Source organism: Myotis brandtii, unplaced genomic scaffold, assembly GCF_000412655.1.
Source record: "Myotis brandtii unplaced genomic scaffold, ASM41265v1 scaffold151, whole genome shotgun sequence".
Classification (NCBI taxonomy): domain Eukaryota; kingdom Metazoa; phylum Chordata; class Mammalia; order Chiroptera; family Vespertilionidae; genus Myotis; species Myotis brandtii.
Window position 1 is genome coordinate 1,367,986 of NW_005355461.1, and position 20,680 is coordinate 1,388,665.

Sequence of the window (20,680 nt, forward strand, 5' to 3'; positions counted from 1 at the left end):
GAACACAGGAATTAGGAGAACAAAAAGGAAAGCAAAAGAAACCGCCTGGGTAAGTACAGTCTCTCCATCCACACACTGCATTTAAACCAACAATTCTGAGTGAACTGGTGCCACTTCAGGCATTGGACTGGGGTGTGACATTTTAGAAAAGACATATCTGGTTCTGAATGAAACAATTTACAAAGTGATCAGAAGATATTTAATCCACACAGGTGTTCTTTAAAATTATTTGATTTCAGAACTTTAAAAAAAATCAATATCAAACAGGTTGGTACTCTTTTACTTGACCACATTCTGCCACAGGATATGTAACCAGGGTCTGTTACAGAGATATGTAATGTATACTCTCATTAGGACCTTGTTTGCAATACCTATGCTTCAGGTTGGAAAGTTCACAGAGATTGAGGAGGTGGAGTTTATTCTCACTGCTTGGTTACCAAAATGTCAAATCAGATAATCTATTTGTTCAAACATGAAGCTGATACACCTGAGTGTACAGAAGCAGAAAACAGGCTTAGAGAAACCATCAAGTGAGGATATTGTACGGCCATTGTTCCCTTTTCCATTTTTGCTTCCCCAAGAAACAGGCCAAGTCTAATAATAAGTAACCATTACCAATACTTTTTTTAAAAAGCTAACACAAACCTGTTCTGTTTCATGTTTTATTTCCTCTCTTATTGTGACGGTTTTTTTTCTGGTAAGTAAACTAATCTGTGGAGACCAGATCTCTTTTTGGTAACTAAGTAGATAATAAAGCTGGGATTGATAAAGCTGTTCCATCCCCTGTTATCATTTCAATCCTGGTGGCTCTCAATTTGCAAGACCCATACACAGAAGCAGACACCCTCAGTAACTCAAATCATCAGGATTCAAGTCATTGATTTCAAAGCTTGTGAAATTCACAGACTTAACTACTCAGCTATGGGAAGGAAAAGGAGAAAATAAGTTAAAAAGAAGATGCCAAAATAAAAAGGGGTAACATAGAGTTTGTCAATCTGGAGTTGGCTTCAAAGGTGGCAATCCCTAAAAAAAAAACTACCTACAAGGGTAGATAAGGAAGGCTTGCCCTAGCCAGCTTGGCTCAGTGGATAGAGCGTCAGCCTGCAGACTGAAAGGTCCTAGGTTCAGTTGCAGTCAAGGACACATGCCTGGGTTTCGGGCTTGATCCCTGGTAGGGGGTGTGCAGGAGGCAGCCGATCAATGGTTCTCTCTCATCATTAATGTTTCTATCTCTCCTTCCCTCACCCCTCCTCTCTGAAATCAATAAAAATATATTTAAAACAAATACATTTAGATAAGCAAGGCTCAACACACTAAGTTTTTGTTTTGTTTTGATTTTTTACATTGTCTTAAGAGTTTTCAACCCTTGGAAAGAAAAGCAGGTAGTTCTAGTCATTAAGTAATTTTTATATAACCATATATTAAGATTTTCTATACTGGTATTAAGAATAAATAGGGACCTAGCTGGTTTGGCTCAGTGGATAGAGCGTCAGCCTGTGGACTGAAGGATCCCTGGTTCGATTCCCAGTCAAGGGCACATGCCTTTTAAAGATGTGCCTCGATTCCCTGGTAGGGGGCATACTGGAGGCAGCCAATGGATTATTTTCTCTCATCATTGATATTTCTATCTCTCTCTCCCTCTCCCTTCCTCTCTGAAATCAATAAAAATATATATATTTTTAAAAAAGAATGAATAGGTTTCATTTTAAATTAAATTTTAAAAGTTGCCTTCCTGAATAAATGGATTTCAGTCCCAAAGAGAGCAAGTAGATTATTTCAAATAGAAGGCAATTAGTAGAGAGGCTTTTCAAATGTAGGTGCTTCATTGATCAAGTTCAAATATAAACTTCCCGAGTTGGTTTCCAGCTTTATCGTATTTGGCTTTCAGCATCCTAGCGGGGATGTGGAGTCCTACTTAAAGGCACCCTCAAGCATAATCACATGAATAGTTCCAGGTAAAAGTCTGTCTCACTCTCTAGGGTCAGAAACCATTCAGAAATCGGAAGGAGACTGGGCACCGGTCTGTGGGTCACTGGAGCACAGTCTGGGCCCTGCCAGGAGTGACAGAGACGAGGCTGCAGGCACCCTGTGGTGACCGGTGACCCGTGTGCTCTCACCTCTCCCGCTCCTGCTCCAGCAGGTTGGTGAAGTCGTCGCTCTTGTTCATGTAGTCAGTGTGTTTGTGCTTCTCGTTCTCTAACTCGTACACCGTGCGCCTGTGGCACTTCTCCGCCAGCAGCAGTTGCTCTAACATGCGCCGGTAGGTTTCCTTCTGTTTTTCCTCAAGTCTGTCCAGCTGAGTAAGCAAACATGGGAAAGAGCTTAATATTTTACTTTATTTGTATATGACGCTAAATAATTTGTTTACATTGGCCTAGTAATTTATTACCTGAAGGGGAGAACATTTCCCCCATGCCTTTATTTTCTCTGGGCCCCTTGGCTTTATAAATTAGTCAATAGTAAGACTGCAGTAACTTCCGGCCTTCTGGCCCTTCTACTGTGAACACATGTATGGCTCCTAAACTTTCAGAACAAACTCTTTCCCTGTTTTCATGAGATGGTACAAAACCCTCTGGCCAGAAAGAAAGAGGATAATATCCCTCCTGATCTCAGAAAAAATAAGAGCTCAGCATGTACATGTACCAAACTTCTCCCCTGAAAGGTGATTATCAGCATCACCATCTCTTTTTAAGGTTTGCAATTAAATGCATTTCTAGGAAAAATATAAAAAGACCTACAATATAGAAAGTCCTTTTCCAAGAGATGATAAATACAGGGAGGCTTTCAGAACCTGTAGGGTGCACGTATCTCAAACTAAAAGAGGTCTTATCAAATATTATTACAGGGCTTTGTGCCTATTTCTCTGGCCAGGCTATATGATCTTAAGGGATCACCCCTTAACCATCTTTTTAATTCCTAGCTCCCAGCACAGTGTCTAGAACAAAGTAAGGGTTCAGTAAATGTTTGCTAAATTGGATCGAATCTTTTAATATTGATAGTTCCCAATCCTGCTCTCCTCTTCAAATTCTAGTCCAGGGTTTCCCAACCTCAGGACTACTGACATTTTAGGCCACATATTTATTTATTTTGGGGGGTTGTGCTGTGCATTGGAGGGTGATTAGCAGCATGCCTGGCCTCTGCCCCCAACATGTCAGTAGTATCACCACGAGTTGTGACATAACTATTCCCAGACATTGCCAAATATACCCCAGTGGGGAAAACTGCTAAGCCTCCTCCAGTGGAGAGCCACAGCTCTAGATATGTTGAAGCTGACATATTGAAAATGCATTCTCAATCTCACAACCAACTCCCTAAAACCCAAGAGGGTAGCTCCACAGGGCAACGGCATCAGAGCTGCTCCTGCTGGGCTTTCCATGTTTGCCTTTCATCATAAGAAGGATCCAAAGCTCCCTCTACAGTTGCATATTTTTACAGTGAATGGATCATTTCTGGGGCCCAAAATAAAGGAGATACTGCCCCCATAATACTCAGTGCCTTCTGCCTAGATCTCCTAAAAGCAAGTGGCCAGACAGACTGGTGAAGAAGCCCAGGTTAACTGGAGGCTGCTAATATCTGAGATCATCAGAGATTGGCAAATTGTGCCTTTATGGGTTCCGGTAAATTTCTGCCATCTAAACAGGACAGTCTATAGAAGAGATTTTCTCATAGCTTCATATTACAACACATTCTCCCCAAGGACTCTCCCATTCTTTTACAAATGTGACTTTTGCCATATTTTCTAGAATTTGTCAAGCATTGCTGAAACCTCCTCATCCTCATCAGAAATGTAGAAGGAGTGACTCCTTCCCCTTTTTCCTTTATGATAGAGTAGGACTCTCCATGCTTTTGAAAGTATTGGAAAGAGCAGCCTCTGTCCACTTCTTCATACCCTCCCCCACTCCTCACTAAGGAAGGAGGGGTGACTTATTTGAAGGTTGTATTTGGGATAAGGAACTGGAAACGAGCAGCTCAACCTTCTCTTTTCTTATTCTTTACTCTGCCTGCCACAAGATGATATACGTGTTTTGTAGGCTCAACTCTCTCTCAAGTGGTTTCTCCAAAGTCTAGGAGGGAAAGCATAGAAAGCCTGCTGAGGTCATTTATTTATTTATGTCAATAATAAAGCTAAATACTTGAAGTCATCTATCAGACTATTGTAGTTATTCCTCAATCCATTCAAGGAACTTTGGAGGGGCAGATGGGAGCTTTATTAATTTGACTAGAGGCCTGGTGCACAAAAATTTGTGCACTATTTGGAGGGGCAGACAGCTTTATTAATTTGATAATTGAACGAGATACCCAGATAGAAATTTTAAGGTCATCTAGAGAAAAAAAAACAGCACATATTGATATTTAGTGTTCTGGGGCAGCCTGGACAAAGATACCCAGGTAGACATTTTAAGGTCATCTAGAGAAAAAACAACACATATTGATATTTAGTGTTCTGGGGCAGCCTGGACAGGAGGTGGGCCTTAGCCTTAATGTGTTCTATCCATGTGGGTTTTTGGAGCAGCTACAGTCCTGGGGTGAGGCCACTGGAGTTGCTCAGCTTGTCCCCCCAGCACTGATTACATAATCAGCGAGTGCTATTGAGTAACCCAGCTGTGCCTAATTTGGTATGGATATTTGAGTGAGCAGCAATTTTTTGGCTTGAGGTGTAGCATGGCTTCTAGGAACTCTTAAGAGCTCATGGTCCCAGGAGGTTAATGGAACAGTGATGTATTGGGATTTTTGCCTCATGAAGTTGGAAGCAGGACTCCTGCCCCTGGATAATATGAACTTGATTGTTAAGCCTGAAGTCTTCAGAGACCAAATATCTGTAGATGGTGGAAGATAAATCTTTCCCCCTTTTAGCATTCGATTTCTCTCACAAAGCAGGACCTCACCATTTTGGCAGTATTGGGAAAAGTAGCTTCTGTCCTTTTCTCTACCTCCTCACTCACTCCTCCCCAAGGAAGAATAACTCTTTAGTGTGTTGAGTTGAAGAGAGAAAGGAACCAAGATTCATGCCCAGCTTAGCCAATTCCAAAAGGACAACCCACAGGGTGGGTGGTTTTCTATTCTGCTCTTCTGTCCATGAGGTAGGAGCATTTGGGTTAGGTCTACTTTCTGAAGGTGGGTCAGAAACTCCTTGCTCTGTGTACTGTCCATAAAACTCGGTGCACTGGAGGCAGTGGTTCTGGGTAAGTGCGTGTGCTCTACAGACCTACCTCTCCTTTGAGGGGTCATTCCAAGCTGTAACTTGGGAGAAAAGAATTAGGAAGCTCAAATGATACCATTTATCCAAGCTGAGTTCTCCAATCCAGGTGATTACAATAATAACATAAAATTGATATTTTGACCTCTATATGTCATTTACTCCTCAAATCCCTCCAAGTTTGGAACTAATTAAGTGTGTGAGCAATTATCACCCTCAGATCCAAGCAAATACCAACGGTTATATCTGTTGAGTACCTAGCATGTACCAGACATGCTGTTAAGAGCTTTACAGGCATTGCTTCATTTAATCCTCACAATTGTATTATATGTGCACTGTTGTTTCTCCCACCCGACAGAGCAGGAAATTGAGGCTTAAGGAGCTGAAGTGACATGACCAAGGCCACAGGCAGCTAGTAACCATGGATCTCAAACAGTAAAGTGGAGCCAGCCTGTTGACTGCATCCTATCATCTTTTAGCATGTTAGGAAAAGATGAGAACAGAGCTTCAGTTTATCCTTGTTGCAGAAAATAGAAAATTATAAGACCATCAATCTGTTGTGAATACTGTCTAAAGCAGATCTTGTCTGAGAACTGTCAAACTGAGTTGTGCAAAGACTAGACTAAGTTAAAAGCTAAATTATAATAAATTGCTTCAGACTTTAAATTTCTGTGTTCTTTTTCATTTATGATACTTATTTCACATATATGAATTTTTTTACATGAATTCTGAAGAGTTAATATGGCTAGATCCATCAACTGATTCCCTAATTCAGCATCAAACTTCTACTACAATGTGACAGTATTTTTAACACGTAGCATCATGGGTAATTAATAACAATGGCAATAGTTCCCAATAAAATCTCATATATAATTATTAACTACAGCCCTAATAGATTTCATTTCATCTTAAAGAATTGCCTTAAGCATTTCATTGGGATTTTGCCTTCACCGTTGTATTTAAGTTACTCATATAAGATCATTTTAATTATCACAGAGTTGAATAGATATAAGATACCAAAGCACAGTGGCTTTAAAACCATAAATATCAATAATAAAATCAATTTAATTTTACATTATCAATTTGATAATAATCTTGACAACCCAATGCTAAAACCAATAAGCACTTCACATTTTACACACACAATCTCTTAGAGAAATGAAAGAATAACAGACTGTAAGAGCATGTAACTATCATAATCACATGAAAAATACATTTCAGGCTTTAAGTATATTCCCGGAAATGCTTCTAAAATTCTTATTATTGAAATGTATCTACAATCATTAGTGAGCTATTTAATTCAGCTTAATTCTACATTATTGTGTCATAAAAGCGTTGCCTTCGAAAGAAAATGTGACAGCATGTAAAATGCAAAGATGTTAAGCTATCACTCCGAGGCTCCCTTCGGAGGGGATTGCTGGTGTCATGTTTTTACCTCTGAAATTGGTTTCTCATAGACATCTTCTCCTATGGATTTCTCCTGGGCGAGGATGGCGTCTCGGTGCAGGACGCGCAGCACTTTCTCTGGCTCCGCAGACCCGTAATGAGCCTCCAGAACCTCAGGCTTGGTTTTCTCCGTCTTCAGCATGTGGATCACATCTTCCCTGGCCTGTGGTAGAAAGTGCAGCAGGGTCAGACGGTTGGCAACATAAATCACATGCCGGGCTCACAAAATCAGCACGGAGCTTACTGAATACATCCCCCACCTCTCCAGGGCGATTGGCAAAATCACTGGGTCTTCTGTTCTTAATTTCTACCGAAAGCAGATTGGCAAGCATATACTCTGCTTCAGGTTGCTAGGAAGCAGGAAGGCAGCAAAGGATTTGTGCTAATATTAACTACATAAAAATTGCTTTTTCTAAATAGCAGTGATTCTAAGAGGGGGTAGGACTGATCCTGGGATACTTACCCCTTTCAGTGCAGAGAAGACCAATGACAATTGAAAGTTCTCTATTTATGCTCAGTGTAGTATTCAAATCTGATTTAAAATAAAAACCTGCTCTTCCCATTCTAGTTATAACTCCATGTGTAATTAACAAAAACAGCCTGTACTAGTGATTTCCTGTTTCCCATCAAGTGATTTCTTTTGCATAGAAACACATGGTTGAGAATTCACATGTTGCTGGACTGGGCTTTTCAAACTAATGTGTTCACACTGAAGGTGAAATTTAACTCCTTTAACATACAGACCGAAAATCAGGTAAGTTAGATTGGTATGGTCAGAGTTGTTTTGTTTTTGTTTTTTAGCAAAACGTTAGCATCATGTTGAAACTCTTGAGAAAATCACATAATTATAGGTTTTAAATCATATTGACTATGGTCCCCATCACATAATGCAAATACATCTGGATGTACTTTCTACTGGTTAGTGGTGATTATCCCTCTAGTTATAATGAAGCTGACACTTGCTAACTGTACTCCCATCTAGTCATATACTTGCTTTTCCAGTAATGGTGATGGGTTTGAAGTATCCTGACTACATTTTAACTTATACTAAAGAATAAACTGGTTGGCAACAGAGTTCAGTCTGTGACAACAGAATAGAGTTTCTACCTGTGTAATGCTAACTATGGCTATGAAGTTACAAACCTCATGGTATTTTAAACATGGGGGTGCTGACTAGTTAGCCCTGACATAGCACCATTATACAGTTGGTCATTCTTGAGGTTCCTCACTTTTATTGTTAATTCATAGTCTCCAAAAAAAATCTAATTCCAGATGGTTAAAGACTAATTTATTGCAGAAACGTCAATGGACTGGAATTTGCAGATTTTCCCATGTTGTTTCTGCCACATATAATGTGCTCGTTTCAAGACAAAAATGGAAAATGCTCATCTTGAAGAACCTAGTGGTTTGGGATTAGTGAGAAAGTTAAAGTCACAAATAGTCCAACAGAAAGGCCATGTGTCTCCGTGTAGGGTGCAAGGACATAAACACAGATTCGGTGTCAGACGAGGCTGTACAGTGTCTTCGTGCAAGTTAGAAAAGGTGCCAGGAGATACAGCCCAGAGTCAGTGCAGCTTGCCTTGTGAGCAAAGAGTGGGCTGTGTTTCAGCCCCTATTCATCCCCTCTGCCAGGCACCTCTGTGCAAGGCATAACTCCATACCGATATACGGTGGCCCTGTGGAGAGGAGCCCAAGGTATGTTGATTGTTATTGGTCTTCAGGCAGGAAGTACTCACACAGGTGAATATTGATAGCATCTTCTAAAATAATGGTTCTCAAACCTGACTGTATTGGAATCACTAGGGAACTTTAAAAAATTCCAATGCCCAGGCCATCCCAGACCAATCACATTCAAGTCTTTAGAAGAAGAAACTAAGCCAGTGATGGCGAACCTATGACACGCGTGTCAGAGGTGACATGCGAACTCATTTTTTTTTGGTTGATTTTTCTTTGTTAAATGGCATTTAAATATATAAAATAAATATCAAAAATATAAATCTTTGTTTTACTATGGTTGCAAAGATCAAAAAATTTTTATATGTGACACGGCACCAGAGTTAAGTTAGGGTTTTTCAAAATGCTGACACGCCGAGCTCAAAGGTTTGCCATCACTGAACTAAGCATTAGTACTTTTTAAAGCTCTTTAGGTGATTCCAGAGTTGAGAGTACTGTTCCACACTAATCAGTTAAGAGGCTTAGCAATCATACTGAATACCAATCCTTGATATTATCGAATCAAACTTCCCCATTCCCGTGCATTTCCCATCTTCAAGTGCATTTCCTTTTCTTGATCATAGAAAGGTGTCATCACCTTACTCCATACTCCTGAGGTTAACCTTTTGCTTTGGTCAAAGCTGAAGGAAAATGAGTTGTCTTAAGAGAAAAAAAAAAAAGAAAGAAACATAGGCCTGTGAATTTATAGAATGACAGGAAGGAAAATTATGAATTATATTTGGAAGTGAAAAAGAAATGGTGACAATGGAACACTGGTGACCTAGAAGTCTCAATAACAAACAACTGTCTCTTTTCCATATTTAAATCAGTTGAACTAGGTTGCGGGATTGGATGAAAAAGGTAAAGGGATTTAGAAGTACAAATTGACAGTTACAAAATAGTGATAGGGATGTAAAGTACAGCATAGAAAATATAGTCAATAATATTGTAATAACTATGTATAGCGTCAGATGAGTACTAGACCTATAGAGGGGATCACTTTGTAAGTTACATAAATATCTAACCAGCATGCTGTACTGAAACTAATATAAGACTGAATGTCAACTGTAATTTAAATTCTTTTTTAATTCTTAAATCAGATAAAGTAAAGGCTCACATTTTAATATGTGAAATACAAAGACTTCTAGAGCAGATATAGAATGTACTGTCTTTTGCGTAATAAATTGAGATGCTGACTCATAAAATGTAAATATTTCAAGTCATCAGCTCCTCTGCTCTCTGAAACAGATTATAGTAGACTAGAATCCTGGTGCACGGATTCATGCACCAGTATGGTCCCTCAGCCTGGCCTGCGGGGATAGGGCCCAAACTGGCTCTCTGACATCCCCTGAGGAGTCCTGGATTGCAAGAGGGCAGTTCTCGGGTGACACTCCAGAATCGGGCTCCCTCCTCTCTGGTTCCAGGTGTGTCACCCAAGAACCGCAGGTGCCACGTCACTGCAGCTCGGCAGCTCCTGTGTTGAGTGTCTGCCCCCTGGTGGTCAGTGCGCATCATAGCTACTGGTCAGACAGTCGAATGGTCAGATGGTTGCTTAGGCTTTTATATATATAGACTAGAGGTCCAGTGTACGAAATTCATGCACAAGTATGGTCCCTAGGCCTGGCTGGTGATTGAAACGCAAGTATCTGGCATGGAAGGGCAGGTCCCAGCTGACCTCTGGGCCCTGGGCAGCACCTGGGTCCCTGGGCCTCCACACACCTCCCTCTGCCTGAGTCACTGCATCCAAGTCCCCACACAGAGATACGGTGAGCACGGCTGGATGCTGTGGGCCAGGGCACAGCATGGGCCTCTGGGCTGCCCAGCAGCACCGTCCGGAAGCCAGGCAGGCAGTATGCTCTCTCCCGGCTGGCCTCGCACACCGGCTCCTGCGCAAATCAATGGACAGCCCGACCAGCTCCTGCAGCGATGGCCCGGCTCACCTGGAAGAGGCCACACGGGTGGGGGGTGGGCTCCTCGCGGGTGCCTGGCACCTGAGCACAGGGGCTTCCCCAGCATGCGAGTCCTGGGATCCCAGTGGAGGGTAGCAGGGGGAGTGAGAGCAAGCTCGGTGGACACCCTGCATTCTCACCACACCTCCGTCCCTGTCACCCCTACCCCCAGGTAGCTGGCGAGAAGTTACAGTGCATCACCAATGTGTACCATGTTCCGTGCCGCCCCCTGGTGGTCAGCGCACGTCATAGCGAGTGGTCGAACTCCCTGTCTCCCCATCAAACGACTGCCCAAGGGGACAATTTGCATATTAGGCTTTTATTATATATAGATAGATGATTAGTAAAGGAACCGAATAAACACAGAACTCAAAATCTTCAGGAGAAATTTTTTTACTGAAGTTTAGAAAATAGATTTGATCATATTCTCGAGTGATTTAGACAAAAAATTAAAACACTAAAAGAAGTGGCTTAGAAAATAGGCACTAAAATATTGTATTGAGACTAGAGCTGCTTTTATTCATTCATTCTCTCTCTTTCTTCCTTGCTTATATGTATTTCCTAAATTTTCTACAGTGAACATCATTAATTTTATAAAGAGAAACAAAGTTATACTTTATGAAGAAAGGAGAAAAACTTCATCATTCCTATTTCATATAAATGAAGCCAAGACAAATAATGAAATAGAAAGTGCTCTTTTTTTGTCATACCAAATGCTGAGAAAGCTGCCTTCATTCTGCGTATAGACAAGCCTGTAATAGTGCCTCTGGGGTTTAGCACAAAGAAGGACGTAACACCAAAACAGCCCAAATGATTATTCTATACTCTGTTTCTGACATTGTCTTGATTCCTTTTATAACTATTTCAAACATAACAGTGAAGCCACAGATACAACAGTCACTAGATAAGTGGTACTAAAAACAGAACAGTATAAAGATCATAGGTTTTCCCACCTAATATTTATTCTGATTAGTTACATTCTGACTAGATAGCTAAAGAAATCACAGCAGAACTATTCCCATATGGCATTTCCACAAATGACATCTCTGAAAAAAATGTTTATCTCTAATTGTGGATTGAGGTAATCAGAGAATGACTCTCAAATGTAAATCAAATAATCTTGAGTGTATAAATTGTCCTGCTAGTTAGCATAAACTTACATGATCTGAGCATAGAGGAAATTAAATAAAGCTATCAGGCAAATAAAAATTTGAATTAACATGAAAATAATATTTACAGCATGGAATGATAGAGTGAGCCCAGCTTTGCAAAAACTCAGAATTTGTTTCCAGTCCCAGCTGTGCTGTGTGATTTGTACAAGTTGCTAACATTACTTTGACCTAATTTTATTGTCTGTGAAATAGGATTATAATAACTTTCTTAAACAATTGTTCTTAGGAGGAAATAAGATATCAGTATATAAAATACCTAGTATAGAACTTGGCACACAGTAGCTGCCAAGTCAATAATAACAATTTAATTTCTATTAGGTCCCCATCATTAGATGCCTTTTTGCTGCAAAAAAAAAAAAAAAGAAGAAATTTTATAAGATATATTTTTCCCTAACAAAATATAACATTTAAGACTGATACAGTTTAACAGTGTAGACATTTCACAATTTGCCATTAACATTTTTTCAAAAAGGAATTTTTAAATCAGAACACCCTCTTTCCAAATGTTACTTAGTCTCCCTGACTCAGTTTCCTTGCCTATAATGTAGAGACACCAACCTCTCTATATCACAGGGAAATGCAAGGCCCTAACAAGATAATGTAAATAATGAGCTTTTAAAACTGAAAATAGGTAGCTATTTCAGTTTAAAAGTTTAAGCTATTACAACTAAGCTACAGAACAACCATTATTCAGTTTACAAACATGTAAATATTGTTGGTATTTATCTTCTTGACCAAATCTTCCTATTCTATTTGAAGATTTCTTTTCAATTGATGTGAGACACCTATTTCTTCTCTCCCTAAAAAAATGTGCTTATGCTTGAACTTATTGTAATGTGCTATTGCTACATACACTTCACATTTCATTCTTAGTTTAACAACCATAGACTAATTACCAAAGAAAAATATGCTATGGTGATGTAATACTGTGCATTATATATTTAGAACCACACTGTTCATCATGAACTTACTAAAAGCTTTTTAATTGCTATAATAATTACCATAATGAATGAAAACAAGTGTTGCTATAAATTGCTGTTACGTAAAATGGTTTAATATACTAAACCAATCATTAATATTGTGGTACCTATTTAGTCAATGGGTTAAGATGGTGGCATCGGTAAACACAGTACTCAAATCCTCCCACAACCACATCAAAATTACAACTGAACTACAGCACAACCACTATTCAGAACCACCTGAAATCTGGCTGAATGGAAGTCCTACAATTAGGGAATTAAAGAAGAAGCCACATCAAGACTGGTAGGAAGGGCAGAGACATGATATGGGTTGGTCCTATACCCACATATAGCAGATAAAAATCAGGGGAGATATCTTAGCTGTGGAGGTATCCCCTAAAGAGTAAGGGGTTCCAACCCCCCGACCAGGCCTCCCAGCCCAGAATTCCAGTGCCATGAGGAGAAGTCCCGTAGCTTCTGGCTGTAAAAACAAATGGATAGCCCTGTCCGTGCAGCTCAGTTAGTTAGAGCATCACCCCAATATGCAAAGGTTGTGTGTTCAATCCCTGGTCAGGGCGCATACAAGAATCAACCAATGAATGCAACAGTAAGTGGAACAACAAGTCAATGTTCCTCTCCCTTTTCTCTCTTTCAAAAACCAGCGAATTACATTTAAAAAAAAAAACACACAGCAGGATTGTGGCTCAGTGAGATGGAGGACTGCTGAAGTCCCAGGCAGTTCCTCTTAAAGTGCCTGCACATGGACTTACTGGAACTCACTCCCTCTGAGCTCCAGCGTTAGGGCAGCAGCTTGAAAGAAACCAGGGACATACAGGGAGGAACTGAATTGTCTGCCATCAGGGCAAGAGCTGCTGGTGGTGATGGTGGGGTTGGGGTGGGGAGGCAGGGGAGGGGGGGCGATCTATGTGTCTCTCACATCGATGTTTCTCTCCTCCTCTCTCCCCTCCCTATTCTCTTCCACTCTCTCTAAAAAAAATCAATGGAAAACATATCTTTGGGTGAAGACTAACAACAATAAGAAAAATGATAACTATGGATCACAGCAAATTTTTACAATACTTTAAACATATGATTCAATCTATGTAAATAAGATCTACATTTTGGGGACAAAACCACTTTACAACTCTATTTTGAAAACCTTGTTATTTTTGTATAAAAAGAATTAAAAATGTAAGAAAGTCCCTGTCCTCAAACATTACTGTTTTTCACACAGAAGCTTTATCAGAAGCAAATGGTTAAAGTTCTGGGATTCTGGGAGCTGCTTAGTAGCTGCAAAGGGAAGAATGCATTAGGAGGACTCAAGAAAAGGGAGAGAAGGGGGTGGCGGTCGAAGGAGAAGAGTCTTAATAAAAATCTTTATTTAATCTTGATGATGGAGGAGAATAAATATGAGATAAGGGTAAGGGTATAGAAACAGACACAGAGGCATCACACCCTTCTCTTCTTTTCTACATGGTTCCTCTATTTGCCAAGGGAGGCACATAGAAGCCAAGAGCGAAAGTGTCCCTGCAGAACTGAGAGTGGACCAGGTGGAGCAAGGGGTTTTCTCAAATGGCTGCATGAGGAGCTGATTCAAAACATGTGGGGGCAGCAAAGAGCTACTCTGCAAAGCCCAGGGCCAGCAGGTGTGTATGCTTCATCTTACAAAGTCAGGGAAGAGTATCTGGGAGTTAGGGATGGAGGGACAGGACAAGACACAGGTGGAGGCCACACAGAGGCATAGTTCAAAAGATGGCTAAACCCAATCATGCACTGTATTTAGTATTGGAGATATAATTTCATCCTCAGGGGTTAAAGTCTACAGGCACATAGACAAACAATTGAAAAGACATTTACAATATAACATGATAAGTCTTAGGATGGAGGAATTACAGGGACCTGAACTGAACTAGCAAAGGAGGTTTCCTGGGGGAAGTGACCCAAAATTTCACAAGTACTTGAGCCAGAGAAATAGAGAAGTCATTAGGGCTAGAGTGTTCTTGTCCAAGAGAAGACTAGGCAAAGGCCAAACAGGTTTAGATGCATGGGCTGGGGCAACATGAGGCTAGACTAGTGATAACCAATGGGCAATGCATGAAAAGCCATGTGAATCAGGCAGTGAGTTTGCATTTTATCATGGAACAGCAAGAAGCCTTAGCATTTTTAAACAGTAGGACAGTGACATAGTCAGATTTGTATGGTAGATCATTCACCCACTGTGTTAAAAAAGGTAGACATTCTGAATCGGTTGGTGCAGCCCAGAAATTGAGATTTAAAATATCTAAAGCACAGTCGCCCTTAGAAACCACTGCTTTAAGACAGATAAACCAATTCACCACCACAAGCGCTTAAAACATTTGCTCTGTTAGCTCAAGGTTCCCAGCAGGGTTGTGTGATTCCCAGAGACTTCCTTGCCCCAGAGGCTTCTCCTGTTCTCACTGTTTTATCAGTTCCACTGATCCTTCCCCACCGAGGAATCACAGCCACTCAGACCAGTAGCCTAAACCAGAAGGGTCCTGGGAAACTGTTGGAAGTGTTTGCCAGTTCTGGGCAAATAAGGGTGACCAACTGTCCCTGTTTGCCTGGGACTAAGAAGAGTGGGATCCCTTAAGGTGGGGCTTTTGAAAATCAGAACAGTCCCAGGCAAAGTGGAATGAACTGGTCATCCTAGGGCAAACACCAAGTGGACAGAAGACTAGATAGTCCAAAATGCCCCTGCATCTAGCTGGGCAGCCATAGTGGATTTAGTGTTCTCAGGAACCGAGTTTCACTGGCATGTTTCCAAAACTTAGGTTTCTTTCAAGGCAAATGCCATTAATCATGATTATGCCAGGTGTGAATTTAAACTGTTTTCTAAACTTGTGGGTTTTTTTAAATTTGGGGGGAACCCAAAATGAGTAGGAGAGACTGCTTAGTTCTTTTTTAAAAAATATATTTTTAATTGATTTCAGAGATTAAGGGAGAGGGATAGAGAGAGAGCAACATCAATGAAGAGAAAGAATCATTGATCAGCTGCCTCCTGCATACCCCCTACTGGGAATGGAGCCCGCAACCTGGGCATATGCCCTTGACTGGAATCGAACCCGGGACCCTTCAGTCCACAGGCTGATGCTCTATCCACTGAGTCAAATTGGATAGGGCTAGAATGCTTAGTTTTTATACCCATGTGTCATAGCTAAACAGGGTGCGTCCTCCTGAAGCATTCAGATTACTTAAAGATTTGGGGTGGGTGGTAGTTTAAAACTCTTTCAAAACATGAATGCAACTTTAATATTCACTTGAATGTTTAGGGGAAAAAACACAAGATTTAAAAAACATTTTCTTGAGGCAGATAGCTTGGGACAGATTCTTCGATGATGCCACCATGACCCCCAGTATGGTGGTCCACTCGCCTAGGTTTGGAGGGAGCACATTCAGTTGGGAAGTTTGAAAAGCCTGCCCCTACCATCTGACACTGCACACCTCGAACAAGGCAATTCTCTGTCAATAGCTGCTGACCTTAAATGGTGGAAGCATTTGGAGGAAAGAATAAGTCTATTTCTATGCTTACGGAAGAACCAGAATGTCACAGTTCCTAAACACGATCACTCCTTTGTATTATTTAGTTAACTCCCTCAATATGGTCTTATTGCTGCAGTGAACCAAGGAACCCTAGAAAAGATGACCCGGGAAGACCAAGGCATGCCCATCTGTGAATGCTTTCCCATTCTGGAAACTCAGCTCAATGTTCCGGACCTATTTAGATAAAGTGATTTATTAGTTTACTTGTCTGTTTCTTTACTAGGCTGTGAGCTGCTTTGAGGAAGGGGGGACTGTGTCTACACTGTCTACTAAAAGAGTGTCTGCCCACATGATAGGCACTCAGTAAATATTTGTGGAAATAAAGAGAAGTGAGATAAGTGATGTGAAGTCAGAGAGGCATAAACCAGCTCTGAAATTCTCAGGACAATCTTAACTGTTTAGCCTTGTTTAAAAGATCTAAACAATTACATTTTGTTAACTTCCATTCTTTCATCTGACATTCTTGTCTACAATTTAGGAGTCACTTTGTTCTTCTTAAGTTTATTCCAAAAGAAAATATGTAAACTGAGTAAGAAAAAATAGTACATTCCAGAATGTTGTAATAGGAAATAAACTATCTTTAAATCTCAGACAAATTGAATTATCCTATTTATCCAGGTTAAGTAAATATGAAATTATAAATATATTGCATGAAAAAACAGCTATGTAATTATGATGGTATTAGCTATTACTATAGAAATAAAACCAATATTTTCTCCTGAATTTTAGAATGCAAAGTTAACATGACTAGTAATACAACATACAAGGAGAAGATGTAGGCATTGTTAGTTTAAAGCAGTGATGGTGAACCTTTTGAGCTCGGCGTGTCAGCATTTTGAAAAACCCTAACTTAACTCTGGTGCCGTGTCACATATAAAAATTTTTTGATATTTGCAACCATAGTAAAACAAAGACTTATATTTTTGATATTTATTTTATATATTTAAATGCCATTTAACAAAGAAAAATGAACCAAAAAAATGAGTTTGCGTGTCACCTCTGACACGCGTGTCATAGGTTCGCCATCACTGGTTCAAAGGGTCATTGAAGCTAAAAATGTGTCTTTGGGTTTCTCTGGAGAAATTTCTTTCCACAATTATATGGTCAATAGTAGCCTAATAGTCTTTATACAACTTGTTCATTAAAGATCACTCTTTTCTAGCATTTCAGACTGAAAATCATCCAAAAGAAATCTTTTATTAAAATATCACAAATAGATGCTATTTTTCATGTTAAAACTTGCTTTTATTATCACTATGATCCTTGAATTTTTAAAAGTAAAATTCCTCAAAATCCAAATGGTGTTTTTTTACAGAAATAGAAAAATCCATCCTAAAATGCATATGGGAATTTCAAGAGACCTTAAAGAGCCAAAACAATCTTGCAAAAGAATAAAGTTTGAGGCCTCCCACTTTGATTTCAAAACTTACCACCAAGCTACAATAATTAAAACAGTGTGGTACTGCCATACGTACAAACATACAGACCAGTGGAATAGATTATTAAACCCGCAAATAAACTCTAGAATATATGATCAAATGATTTTCAATAAGCATGCCAAGACTATTCAATGGAGAAAGGACAATCTTTTCAACAAATGATACTAGGGAAACTGGATATCCACATGCAAAAGAATGAAAGGTAGGAACCTGATACCATATAAAAAAATTAACTCAAAATGAATCAAAGACCTAAATGTAAGAGCTAAAATGCTTAGAAGAAAATATAGGGGTAGAAGAAAACATAGGGGGGGAAATTTCATGACACTGGATTTGGCAAATGATTTCTTGAATATGACATCAAAAGCACAGACAACAACAAAAAAATAGATAAACTGAACTATATCCAAATTTATAACTTCTGTGTATCAAAGAACACAATCAACAGTGAAAAGCAAACCACAGAATGGGAGAAAATATTTGCAAATCATATATATCCAGGCTATAGAAAGAACGCCTACCACTCAGCAACAAAAAAAAACCCAACCTAGTTAAAAAGTGGGCAAAGGACTTAAATAGACATTTCTTCTAAGAAGATATACAAATGGCCAACATCACTAATCATTAGGGAAATGCAAATCTAAAGCACAGTAAGATGCCACTTCTTACTCATTAGGATGGTTATCATCCAAATAACAGAAAATAACTATTGGCAAGGTTGTGGAGACATTGAAATGCTTGTGCCCTGCTGATGAAAATGTAAAATAGGTTAGCCACAATGGAAGTCAGTGTGGTGATTCCTCAAAGAGTTAAGAAGAGATTGCCATTTGACTGAACAATTCCACTTCTAGTTACAGACCCAAAAGAATTGAAAGCAGGCACTCATGTTCATATCAACATTCTTCACAATAGCCAAAAGGTGGAAACAACTCAAGTATCCTTTGACAGATGAATGGATAAACAAAACGTGGTATATACTAGTACGCACAATGCAATGTTATTTAGCCTTAAAAAAGGAAGGGAATTCTGACATGTTGCAAAGGGATGAACCTGGAAGGTAACTATGCTGAGGGAAATAAGCTAGTCACAAAAGGACAACTGCTATAGGATTCTACTTATATTTCATATAAGTACTTAGAATAGTTAAATTCTTAGAGATAGAAGGCAGAATGGTGGTTTTCAAGGGTAAAATTATCTCTAATCCTTTGCCTAGAGATTGCCACTTTAAAAAAAAAAAGGATTCCATGTAATAAATCATAAAAGTGTAGTCATATTTTTTCTAGCGGTTAGCTGAAAGTCACAGTCATCCATGGATTTGAACACATTTTCATTACTTATGTGGTTTTCTTCGTTTTTCGTTTTTACACACATTGGGATATTAATAGTACAACAGCTGCTGTGTCCTGGATTTGAAATTAGATACGGTCACAGGGTCCCCCGTGCAGTGCTGTGATTTTACAATGTGTAATTTCTCAAATTCCAAAAGACGACAACCTTCTTGATCTGTGCTGATAAAGACCTTGGGCAGAGCCCTTCAACTGCCCACCCCCTATATGGAATCAGGCCCGGCAAGTCGAATCCAGTTTTCTGTGAATCAGTTGAGAAGCTGAATCCCTTAAAACATGAGAGCAGCCATTGCTAAGGCACAACAAGGTGATTATTTTCTCACTGGGGTTGTTTATCCAGGTCCGTAAATTTAATCCCATCAACATAAACCAGCTAGACCGATCCAGGACAGATAAAACATCTGTACCAGATCTGGTACCAGACATCTCTCTCTGTACAGACGTCTCTGGTATATACAACTCTGCTTATTCGGTTAAATTTTCTTCACATCCTTACTTTTCCCCATGATTGTCTCCTTTTCAGATGGTCTCTAAAAGCTATTTTTCAAGCATAAGTGAAATCCTCCGATGTAATCCTGTCTGGAGGATTGACTGGCAGGCTGACCCTGCCACAGGCGATTTGCATGAGGAATCAAGGTTCTTCCTGAGAAAGAGCCCATCCCATGGGAGGAAGGGCACCATTCTGGCTGAAGGACAATGGAGCAGGGTCAGAGGGGAAGGGTGAGTCTGAGGGCAGCGCGGTTTCTGTCACTCAGACTCCCCTCCAGCCCACCCCCGGAACCCATGCCTGAGTCCCAGTATGAAGGACTGCCATCAAAGACTCAAACAATAACTAGGGAGCTGGTAAATTAGGATTCAAGACTTGGAGCCTCAGTAGAAGGGGGAGGGCAGGAAGGGGCAGCCCTCTCCGTATCTTGCATCACGCTCAGTGCAGACACCAGCCCGAGCTGCCCTCAGTACACATCAACTGGCACACACAGGAGAGAGAGCAGTGCTGGCTGCTTCCAGCAGGCACTTGCAGGGGCAGCCGTCATTACCACCGTGGGTTGCAGTAGGAAAAATGGCAAAATGCCAAATGCCAAATGGTAGCCTAGTGAACAAATGTGGGTCATCCTCTGAGGGCTTCTAGCCTATTGCCACAGAACAGGTGGGAGCAGAGGCAGGAGAGGAAAAAGACAACTTCGTTTCTTTTTATTTCAGTTTTTACCTGACTGGTGAGGGCTGAGAAATATGAGTAACACTTCCAAAAGAGAAAATTTTTCAATCAAAGAAGGTAAGTCAACATCATCCAGATAGAATTATAATTGAGGTTTATTTGACTCACATAACATTGAGTTTCTTTATTTGACTCACATAACATTGAGTTCCTTTGGGATTTGTTGTGTGTATTCACGTCAGCCCCTGACCTAAGTGAATTCTATATTTATAACATACATTTGGCCAACTTAAAACAAGTAGAGTTCAATTTTTTTTAACAAGAACACAAGAAAATCTCAGCCATTGTGAACCCACAGAGAAATGATACTGTATATTTACTTTTATAAGTAATCAAGGGTTCGTACTTTAAACATTAAAGCTTTTTAATTTTAAGGATTTGGGAATAAGAACATCCTGAAATGACTTATAAAGTCCCTCCCCTCTTAAAAAACATAATGTACATAAGTTAATGCTTTGAGAACTCCTGGTGGTCATCTAAGTATCAATTTTTCTGGTGTACTCGTGATGTATATTGTTATGTGGTTCCTTAACCTACTTGCTTTCTATCTTCCTCTTTAAACAAGTTTCTGATGTATACTTAGAGCCAGTTTTTTGCTTATTTTTACTCCTACTCAAGGAAAGCAATGTGGTAGAAAGAGCATGTGCTTGGGATACTTGAGTTAGAAACGTGCATCAGCACT

The 20,680-nt window shown here is 39.9% G+C and overlaps 1 protein-coding gene across 5 annotated transcripts in view; it reads right to left on the reverse strand.

Annotated features, from left to right (window-relative positions):
- Window positions 1-20,680, reverse strand: part of FILIP1 (filamin A interacting protein 1) — a 170,207-nt gene that overhangs the window by 51,529 nt on the left and 97,998 nt on the right. For 4 of the 5 annotated variants that reach the window (XM_005861443.2, XM_014535784.1, XM_005861442.2 and 1 more), the window contains exons 3-4: window positions 6,633-6,806; window positions 2,118-2,296 (exon numbers count right to left, since the gene is read on the reverse strand). In XM_005861443.2, coding sequence (XP_005861505.1) covers window positions 2,118-2,296; window positions 6,633-6,806 — 353 coding nt within the window. Of the gene's footprint in view, window positions 1-2,117; window positions 2,297-6,632; window positions 6,807-6,903; window positions 7,022-20,680 lie in introns of those variants that run through there. The other variant, XM_014535786.1, reaches the window with a different exon arrangement.